Source organism: Rhinatrema bivittatum, chromosome 2, assembly GCF_901001135.1.
Source record: "Rhinatrema bivittatum chromosome 2, aRhiBiv1.1, whole genome shotgun sequence".
Lineage (NCBI taxonomy): Eukaryota > Metazoa > Chordata > Amphibia > Gymnophiona > Rhinatrematidae > Rhinatrema > Rhinatrema bivittatum.
In genome coordinates this window covers 691,877,905-691,888,945 of record NC_042616.1, presented here as the reverse complement: position 1 = coordinate 691,888,945, position 11,041 = coordinate 691,877,905, and the positions used below count along the sequence as shown (strand labels likewise).

At 46.0% G+C, this 11,041-nt stretch overlaps 1 protein-coding gene across 1 annotated transcript in view; it reads right to left on the bottom strand.

Moving 5' to 3' along the window:
- Positions 1-9,138: 9,138 nt before the first annotated feature.
- CPNE3 (copine 3) overlaps positions 9,139-11,041 on the bottom strand; it is a 156,693-nt gene continuing 154,790 nt past the window's right edge. Inside the window, exon 16 of the mRNA XM_029591614.1 lies at positions 9,139-9,510. Within this exon, the coding sequence (XP_029447474.1) occupies positions 9,400-9,510 (111 nt within the window). The 3' untranslated portion in view covers positions 9,139-9,399. The remainder of the gene's footprint in view (positions 9,511-11,041) is intronic.

Genomic DNA, 11,041 nt, shown 5'->3' with positions numbered 1-11,041 from the left:
ACCCCCATGTTTATTTGTTCCCCAAACCATACAAGTCGAGGCCCTTATTGGTTGCTGTCTGAATCCAGTTCCCCTTTTCCCACTGCTATTGAAGCAGAGAGCAATGATGGAGTTACATTAACAGTATCAAGGCTTATTTGTGAAGGGTAGCAGCTGCCACACCCGCAAGTTACCTCCAGTTACCCCCTTGCACTCTTTTCTTTATTTCCAACCTCTAGCCTTTAGGGATCCACAGTGTGTATCCCATGCCCCTTTGAATTCCTTCACTGTTTTTGTCTTCACCACCTCTTTTGGAAGGACATTCCAGGCATTGCCAGAGTCAGTAGGAGAGATGAAATTCACATTCATGTTCCAGGAGTTTTTTTGACCTTGATTTTTTTTTGTTTTTTGTGTGTGGGTGTGGGTGTGCGTGCACCTAATCTACATGTCCACCTTCCAGGCCATTTCAAAACATTTTGTGCAGATCTGGAAAGTCATACAAGAAAAATGTTTCCATTTCGTTTATTAGCTTTTGTAACAGAACATCTCACTAGGAAGGAAAGCAGAAAACTTGGAAAATGCTTTGAAAGTGAAAAAAGTCAGTGTGATTAATTTCCCAAAGATAACCAACATTTTTGGGTTGGTTAAAATATATGTTGGCAATATTATAAATTCCGAAACATGGTTTGCCACCATCCTCAAAAGTATATTTATCTGTTAATGCTCCCAAGAAAGCAAAGAATCCAGACAAGGAAAGAACCACTGTCTATAAATGGATGCAATTTTACACAAGATTTGGAGAATTCTTCAGAAACTACAGGGAGTTGGGACACTACTGGTATCCCTTGTTCTGGAACTAGAAAGGCTGGGTCTTTAAATTGTTTTACCATAAGAGAGATGTGTCATGTGTCTGAACTTGAGACACAATTTACTCAGATATCCTCTTAAAGCTTAGAATTACATTTTACAAGCTTGGCCCATAATGCCTGTGATTTGGTTCAAGTTTCTTCTTTCTAAAGTGATAAAACAAAAGGCAATGCACAGCAGATAGTGGGGAGGGTACCCAAGTACCTCTAAATGCATGACGTTCTGATTTTGTCTTTTTTCCTCATTATTGGTAGTTTTGTTTTAAATACTTTGAGTCATGGACTAATAATGCTGTGATGTCTAACCTTGCTTTCTGAAAGAATGATGGTCTAGAAGCTTTGGAACTTACATTTTCTTTCTAATTTTGTATTCTCTTTTCTTATGATGCCCTCTGTTCCCTGTACGTACCCGGATCAGTCCAGACTTCTGGTTTTGCCCCCCCCCCCCCCCCCCCCCTAGCAGATGGAGAAAGAAGTTTACAAACAAAACACCGCCTTATCTAGGCTGGTGCCACCTACAGTCTGGCAGTATTCTTCTGTCTCCTAGCAGGTGGAGGAGGTGCAAAACCTACAGTCTGTGCTGAGGCCTAGTTGGTTAGGTGTAGATAGTTTTGTAAAAAAAAAAAAAAAAGGTTGAAGTTGGTTTAGGTGTAGGACCTCAGTGGGTTGCCTGCAGGTCCATTCTCCCGCCTCCCCGGGGGTTGTGAGGTCCTGAGGGGACCATCCCCCCTGGTTTCAGAGGCCGCTGAAGTCTGGGGGGCTTTACCTACTTACCAGCGTAACTGCTTCACGGGGGGTGTCACCAGGGAGCCCGGCTCACTCCCCCCAGTTGGTCCAGGACCCGGAGGCGAATCGGTAACTATAATTTAAAAAAAAAAAAAAGTTCACATTTTTTTGTTGTTCCTTTCGTCGGAGTCTGTTTCTCCTCTCCCGGTCGTGTTCGGGGGGACCGGGCGCCATTTTCGCTGCTGTTCGAGCGTTTTCGGGGACATGCCGCGTCGGGCCACTTGCCGGGCCTACAGCACCACGCGGGCACGTCTGTCCCACGATAATTTGTGTTCGAGTTGCCTCTCTGGAGGCGAAGGAGCTTCTGCGACCCCGGACAGGGCCCTGGTGATGGCACAATCGCTAACTGGGGCATCTGGAGACAAGCCAGCTTCAGGGGACGACCCGTTGCCGCAGAGCGCGGGAACGGGCGCCATTTTGGGCTCCATATCTTCAGCTTCGGCTGGAGCGACCACCATTTTGACTCCCCTGGGACCCGCGGCTCCCAAACCTACTGCCCGGTCAATTTAGAAGTCCCTGAGGGGGATCCGGCGGATTTTTCTTCAGATTCTTCTTTTTCATCTGAATTTGTATTGCTAATGCACAAAGCATTCAAGGCCCGCCGAACAGCTAGGAAGAGAACCCATGGTCCCCATTGCCTGGACCCCCCACTAGGGTCTGGGAAGAGGGCTAAGCCCACCCAGGCACCGGATCTCTCTGAGGGGCCCCTTCCTTTCAGATTGCAGACCCCGCGGGGAGATCCGGATTCTTCTTCGGATTCAGATGATCCAGAAGAACAGCAGGGGGATCAGGACCTACCATCCCAACTCCCGAGGGGGGTTGAAGGGGATGGGGAACAGCTGTCCGGAAGTCTGAGAGGTGCCATGGGGCAGCGGTGATGACCCGAAAGTAGTCCGTCTCTTTCGACGGGACGAGCTGGGGCCTCTCATCCCGGCAATTCCCGGAGAATTAGGGATATAATTGCCGCAGGAAGAGTCCAGGCTTGGGGCTACGGACTCGGTGGTCTTGGGACTGAGGGGTCCTCCTTCCACTTTCCCTTTTCATTTTTCAGCGTTGGATTTGCTTTTCAAGGAATGGGATACCCCTGACTTGGGCCTCAAGGTGGCTAAAGCGATGGATAAGCTCTACCCACTGCCCGATGAGGCACTAGAGCTGTTGAGGGTTCCTAAGATAGATCCGGCTGTGGCGGCGGTCACAAAGAAGACCACCATCCCGGTTACCGGGGGGACGGCTCTTAAAGATTTACAGGACCGTAAGCTGGAGATCCAGCTTAAAAAGATCTTTGAGGTCTCTGCGCTAGGGATTCGGGCAGCTATCTGCAGTAATTTCTCCTTGCGTGCAGGACTTCGGTGGGTACAACAGCTCCTGGCCAACGACTCGCTTTCCCCAGAGGAAGTGCGTCAGGCGGGACGCTTAGAAGTGGTGATTGCCTACAGTGCGGATGCCTTTTATGATTTGCTTCGCACTTCAGCCAGATCCATGGTATTGGCGGTTTCAGCCCGGCGCTTGTGGTGGCTCCGCCATTGGGCAGCAGATGTGTCTTCTAAATCCTGGCTGGGTTCGTTGCCATTTAAGGGCAAGTTGTTATTTGTAAAGGAATTGGAGGATCTGATTGAGTCTCTAGGTGAGAACAAGGTACATCGCTTGCCAGAGGACAGACCAAGGTCAAGAGGGGCTCCGCCTTCCCTTTCCCGATTTCGGGGAGGTCGGAGGCCTCGGACTTTGCGGGGGTCAGTTTCCTCTTTTCGCCATAGTGCCAACAGGCAGCAGACATACTCTCAGTCCTTTCATGGGCGCCCAGGGGCCGGTCAGAATGTGCAGGGTGGAAAGTCCTCACAATGATGTGAGGCTGTCCATTCCTCGGTGACAGTGGTCAGAGGCAGATTGTCTCTGTTTTACGAGGAGTGGACCAGAATCACATCGGATCAGTGGGTCCTAGATGTGATAAGACACGGTTACGTGTTAGATTTTGTATGTCAGCCTCGCCAGTGCTTCCTGGTATTGCCTTGAGGTTTTACAGCCAAGCGCCAGGCAGTAAGAGAGAAGCTGAGACGTCTTCGCGACCTCGGCGTGATTGTTCCGGTCCCGCCACATGAACTTTGCAGGGGCCATTATTCAATTTACTTCGTGGTACCAAAAAAAGAAGGAACTTTTCGTCCTATTCTCGACCTGAAGAGCGTCAACAGATGTCTGCGAATTCCTCGTTTTCATACGGAGATCCTGCGGTCTGTGATTGCTTCAGTTCGGCAGGGGGAGTTTCTAGCGTCCCTGACCTCACAGAAGCGTATCTTCATATCGGAATCCGGGACGATCACCAGCAATTCCTAAGGTTTGCCATGCTGGGTCAGCATTACCAGTTTCAGGCACTGCTGTTCGGCCTTGCTACCGCGCCTCGAACTTTCACCAAGATTATGGTGGTGGTAGCAGCGCAGCTTCGCAGGGAAAGTTTTCTGGTATACCCGTACCTGGACGATTGGCTGATTCGCGCCAAGTCGGAGTTGCTCTGTCAGGAATCAGTTCAACGGGTGCTTCAATTATTGCAAACTCTTGGCTGTGTAGTCAATGCATCCAAAAGCAGGCTGGTGCCTTCTCAATCTCTGGAGTTTTTGGGAGCCTTATTCGACTCTCGTCGGGGAACGGTGTCTCTCACATGGGAACACATGTTCAAGTTACAGGGTCATGTCCTACACTTATTATCCAAGCCAGTCCCAATAGTCTGGGATTATCTTCAGGTGTTGGGGCCAATGACTTCGACGTTGGAATTGGCTCCCTGGGCCTTCGCTCTCCCGATAGAACCCAGTGTCAGAACAGTTTCATCTGCCATTGCCACTGACACAGTCAGCTCAGTCCAGCATGGATTGGTGGTTGGGTCAGAGCAACTTAAGCCGCGGAGTACCGTTGGTAGTTCCGTCCTGGACAGTGGTCACTACGGATGCCAGCTTGTCTGGTTGGGGAGCAGTTTGCCTGCGAAAGTCAGTACAGGAGCAATGGTCCCTGCAGGAAGCTTCTTGGTCCATCAATCGTCTGGAGACCAGAGCGGTTTGCTTGGCACTGCAGGTCTTCCTTCCGCTGGTATGCAGCAAGGCAGTCAGGGTTCTACCAGACAATGTGACCACGGAGGCTTACATCAATCGGCAGGGGGGAACCAAGAGTCAGCCAGTGGCGTCCAAAGCCCGTCAATTAATCACGTGGGCGGAACAGCATTTGTGCAGCATAGCAACCTCTCCCATTGCCAGGGTAGAGAACGTTCATGCAGATTTTCTCATTTGCAATCGTCTAGACCCAAAAGAGTGGGAACTCGCAGAGGTCGCATTTCGACTCATTTGTGCACAGTGGGGGACTCCCGCCCTGGACCTGATGGCGACGTTCAAGAATGCCAAGGCTCCTCGCTTCTACGCTCGTTGCAGGGAGATGGGAACGGAGGGCGTGGATGCTCTGGTACTGCCTTGTCCTACAGATGTTCTACTGTATGTGTTCCCTCCGTGGTCCCTCTTCGGCAGGATCCTTCGCCGCATAGAGTTACACCCAACGGAAGTGGTACTCGTAGCTCCCGAATGGCCGCGATGTCCTTGGTTTGTGGATCTGGTAAATCTGGCCTTAGAGGAACCCATTCGATTTCAGTATGTGCTGGATCTTCTACATCAGGGACTCGTTTGTTTCGACCAGGTCGAACGCTTTTGTCTAGCGGCATGGCTTTTGAGAGGCAAAGGCTGAAATCTAGAATGTACTCGGATGCTGTGGTAACCACTCTCTTAAGGTCCCGCAAGGTTTCTACATCGTTATCTTATGTGCGGGTCTGGAAGGTCTTTGAGACATGGTGCCTTGCTCGGGAGGTGGTGCCTACTTGTGCGACCGTTCCGGATGTTTTGCAATTTCTTCAGGTTGGTTTGACAAAGAGTCTCTCGTGTAGTTCCTTGCGTGTTCAGGTGGCGGCACTGGGTTCTTTGCTTGGTCAGATTCACGGTGCAGCTTTGGCGTCTCACCCAGATGTGGTTTGATTCCTTAAAGGGGCAAAACATTTACGCCCGCCATTTCGACGGCCTTGCCCTTCCTGAATCTGAATGTGGTACTTAAGGCTTTGTGTGGCGCACCCTTTGAGCCTATCCGCAAGGTCACCTTGAAGGATCTAACTCTGAAGGTGGTGTTTTTAGTGGCTATTGCCTCGGCAAGGAGGGTATCCGAGCTTCAAGCCCTGTCTTGTCGAGAACCCTTTTTGTGGATCTCGGAGTCTGGGGTGTCGCTGCGCACAGTACCTTCATTTCTCCCTAAAGTTGTCTCTTCCTTTCATTTAAATCAGACGGTAAAACTTCCATCTTTTGTGGATTTGGACAGTTCAGATCCTTTGTCTAAGGAACTGCAGAAATTGGATGTCCGGTGGACACTGTTGCGCTACCTGAAAGTTACCAATGTTTTCCGTGTATCGGACCACCTCTTCGTGCTTTGGAGTGGGCCTAGAAGAGGCAATGCTGCTTCAGACTACCATTGCTCGCTGGTTGAAGGAGACCATAAACTCTGCGTATCTATTGCAGGGAAGGTCCCTGACGGTGGGACTACACGCTCATTCTACACGATCTCAGGCCGCATCCTGGGCGGAATGCCAACAAATATCTCCAGAGGAAATTTGCAGGGCAGCTACGTGGAAGTCCTTATATACCTTTGCCAGACATTATCGTCTGGATTTTAGGGCTCCAGGAAACCCTGGATTTGGAGAAAGGGTGCTCAGAGCGGGCCTCTCCGGATCCCATCCCATTTAATGACAGCTCTGGTACATCCCAGGAGTCTGGACTGATCCGGGTACATTCAGGGAAAAGAAAATTGGTTCTTACCTGATAATTTTCATTCCTATAGTACCACGGATCAGTCCAGAGTCCCGCTCATCGGTTCTGAACAGGAAAGGGAGAGTCCATACTGCGTGTTTTCTTTCATCCACACGTCAATTCTGTAGGTACAGTTATCGATAGCACGGGTTCTGTTCCCATTTGGGGGTTTATTGAGCCGGTTGAAGTTGTTAGGTTACTGTATATAGTTTGGGTATTTTGTGATCCATTCTGCTTTGACATTAAGTAATACTGCTGGACTGTAGGTGGCACCAGCCTAGATAAGGTGGAGTTTTGTTTGTAAGCTTCTGTCTCCATCTGCTGGGGGGGGGGGGGGGGGGGGGCAAAACCAGGAGTCTGGTCTGATGCGTGATACTACAGGAAAGAAAATTATCAGGTAAGAACCAATTTTCTTTTCTATTACTACTATTATGAGTGACCTTGAGCTCCCTTCCTTTCTTCTTTGTGGTGACTTTACACTGGTTGGGAATGTTAGTTACAACTACAGTTTTTATACATTCTTATTCTAACAAAACTGCTATTTTTCTTGTCTATGCTGTCATACCACTAAAAGAAAAATTTTCAGAGCTCCTGTGATATCTTCCATTTCTAAAAGTCAAATTAGTTGCATGTGTGCTGAAGTGAAATCAATCCTGGTGTATTTTGTTTTGCTCCTCCACTTTTTTGTTGAAAGAAAAAGAGGAGAAAATCATTAGAAGGGAAATCATGCTTTCAACATATGCAATGCCTCGCATGAATTTTAAATATGCAACATAAGCCATTGCCTTGGCTGAGCTTCACAGTAAAAAGAAAATAATAAATCCTGCACATGTTCACACCATCAATTCCTTTACTATTTGAGACTAGCAATGTTAAAAAAACAAAAACAAAATAGATTTTGCCAAGCATTAGATCAAGGGATGAAACAAATATGTTCATGTTAGCTCTACTTTAATTGATTATTTTCAGGAAGAAAAAAACCACTTAAGAAGGGGATCATGTCACCTGGTCAAGCTCAGACAATCCCTAGTTTCATATCATTACGTGTAAGATTCGTTCCAAAAAATGATTTTGTTTTTCCGGAAAAGCATGACTAACAGTACAATGCAATGACTGGCTCAGCCTATATAAGTGATATGAAATTTGGTGATGCTGGCATTATTGCCATCTAGTGACCATTTATCAAGAGATAGGTAATAGTAGTACCTACAAAGGACCTATTTATGACACTTTCCCATTGACATGGACAAAATCACATGACCCAACATCAAATGAAGCATGGTTTACTTGGCAGGCGATACTCAATGTGACATCAGGATTATCCTTCCTTTTCCTGTATATTTTGAGAATAATACCAGAAAACAAATACAGAATGCTACAGTTTCTTAGTAATGGAAAAATAGTGGAGAACTGGCCCCTCAGGATGTGATAGTGACTTGCATCTTCTGAATGCCAGTCACTGTTTCCTCACACATCTCTAATTTCCACTATTCACGTTTTTGGAATTTTACATCCCAAAGGACTTTTCATCTTAAGAAACATAACCATTATTAGGATATCAAAAAGTCATGTCTATAATATTCATGGAGAACATTTTACATTTGTAGCTTCCATAAGCAGGTATATGTAACAGATACTAAAAAAATACAAAACATTCATTGATTTTTATGGTAACTGTATTACAGTAAACTTGGCAACAGCAGTAAAGCTCTGTATAGAACTGTGAACTACTGAAATTCATTCGTTGCTAGGGTCTGACAAATATGGCGCGGGCCATCCAGTGCACCTACCACGTGACAGGGGCCGACCAATGACACCGATAGCCCCTGTCACATGGTAAGAGCAAAGGACCATCGGCGCCATTTTGATTAGTGGCAGCCGACAGCCCGAGCACGGGAGAATGCTCCCGGGACCCCCGCTGGACCACCAGGTATTTAAAAATTTGGGGGGGGGTCCGGAGGGTGGGGGGATACTAACAAACTCATTTTAAAGGGTCAGGTTGTGTTTTTAGGTTGTGTCCTTTCTTCCCGCTCCCCCCCCCCATAACGATAAGAAAACCCACTAAATTAATCGTGGGGTTTCCTATCGCTATTGGGGACTCCCCCGATATCTGACGATATTGAAAATATCGGATGATATTTTCATTCGTCAGATAAACGATTCACATCCCTAACAACTACCATTCTCTTACCTATTGGTTTACCACTCCCTTTCATCCATCTTTCTAGACTGTCTCCCCTTCTGCCAGTACACTTCCATATACTCCTGTCAGATCCCCTTAACCCACTCCTCTGAACAAGGCTCTGCATGCTTGAACCCGTGCACATGAACACACACTCTCCCTTCTTTAAAGCCCCTATTTAGAGGTCATTAGCATTCCTCCAGCCAGGTTTTGAACTCCAAATGCAAATCTTCATATTTCCTTCTCATCTCCAAACTTCTCTGAATGTGATTCACTCCAGATTATCAAATTTGTAAGAACTGAGCCCTTATATTTAAAAATACATAAGTCAAAAGGACTGTCTTCGTAAAAAAAAAAAATAAAAATTGTATGCATTTATACTATCCACGTTGTTAAGTGTTAGGTTTTTGTGCTGCACCTCAGGAATTAAAAACCAAACTTTATGCAATTACTGTTTCATCCAGCAATCTAGTCACTGAATCTTTACTGAAGAGACTCAGATTCATGATGGTCTTCAAAATTTATATTATCCAGTAGTTCAGTAGGGACCATTTTTATAAAATCCCTACCATGAAGGGATTTAAAAAGGACACCAGGCAAGATATCCATTTTTTTGGCAATCATTAAAAGCACACAATAAAAAGAGAACAGTACACAGGTTTTTTTTTTATATGGAAAGTTATAGTAAAATAGCACATGATTACATAAAAATTGATCATCAGTGACCTGCCAGTCCCAGGAACAATAGACAGGTTCTCCTTGCTTTTCCTCACTTAGTAGCAGGGTCTTTTGGGGGACGAAGCTTGTACATGTTGAAGTACGCCACAACTTGCTGGGGCACTTCTGCCAGGACACTTTGAGCAAGAGCTTCTTTTGGAGCCTGGATAAGATAAGAGTTATTGAATTCTATCATCATCATATTAAAAAAACAAACCATTATTAACAAAAGTTAAGATTACCTGATACTGGTATTCCACTAGGATCAAAGTTACTGTCAGAGTGTGTACCACAGTACAAGATAAATCATGTACTTATAAGCGCAAATAATTTCAGAGGATACGTTTCAACGCTATTACCCCAGATAGAACTGCTTTACTGAAACCGTCCTCCTCTGTCCGGCTAGGACACAGCACATTTCACAGCACACATTCTTTTAGCGCAGTGACTCCCAATCCTGCCCTGCAGGCATTTCTAGCCAGTCGGGTTTTCCACAATGAATATACATGAGGCAGATTTGCACACAATAGACACAAAGTGAAGAGGCTTTCACTGGAGAAACAGTGGGGTAGATAATTAAAAATATAGTCTGTTATCTAAGTTAGCCTGACAGATTTATCTGGCTAACAGACAGGATATTCAGCTGCACAGCTAATTTATCGGGCTATGTAGTGCCACCCCATTACACCCACTGCCCGTCCACAAGTTATCTGGCTAAAAACTTAGCTGGATAAATGACTTACTTGGCAGCCGCTGAACATAGCTGGATATTCAGCAGCCGCTACTTAGCCAGATAAATCCAACTTAACCCCCTAAGTGCTGTTTGAATATTGGGCTCATTGTATACAAATATTTTATGCATATTTATTGTGAAAATCCTAAAAATCCAACTGGATAGGCGTGCCTCCAGGACAGGGATAGGAAACACTATTTTAACTGAGTTAAAGAGTCACACCCTGAAGTACTTATGTTGGGGAGGAAAACCGCATATGTACATTTAACTTTCAAATCCATTCATGCTATTTTGCCACCATTTGGCCACTTGTAGAAATAGCAGGTGACTTTAGCACATGCACTGTGCAGCTGCTAATTTTCACAGGGAAACAGTACAAGTAGTTCCCCTTTTAAATTACCTACAGTGTACACAAGTTGAAAGTGCACATTGCAAATTCTGTGGGCTATTCGGAGAAAATTATTTTTCACTCAACGCACAATAAAGCTCTGGAATTTGTTGCCAGAGAAGGTAGTTAGTACAGTTAGTGTAGCTGGGTTCAAAAAAGGTTTGGATAAGTTCTTGGAGGAGAAGTCCATTAATGGCTATTAATTAATTATACTTAGGGAATAGCCACTGCTATTAATTGCATAATGACTAATAGACGGAGGCACATAAGAGGATCACCATCAATTGGTTACCCTCATAGACTTACCTCCGTACAAGATCACCTAGCAATTAATCCCCTACACGTTTTTGTTGGAATATTAATTGCATCAGTAGCATGGGTTCTTCTTAGTGTTTGGGTAATTGCCAGGTTCTTGTGGCCTGGTTTTTGGCCTCTGTTGGAAACAGGATGCTGGGCTTGATGGACCCTTGCTCTGTCCCAGCATGGCAATTTCTTATGTTCTTATTCAAAATTGCCACCTGAGGGACTAACTCAAGGTCACAGTGTGTGGCAGAGAGAGGTGACAGAACCCAG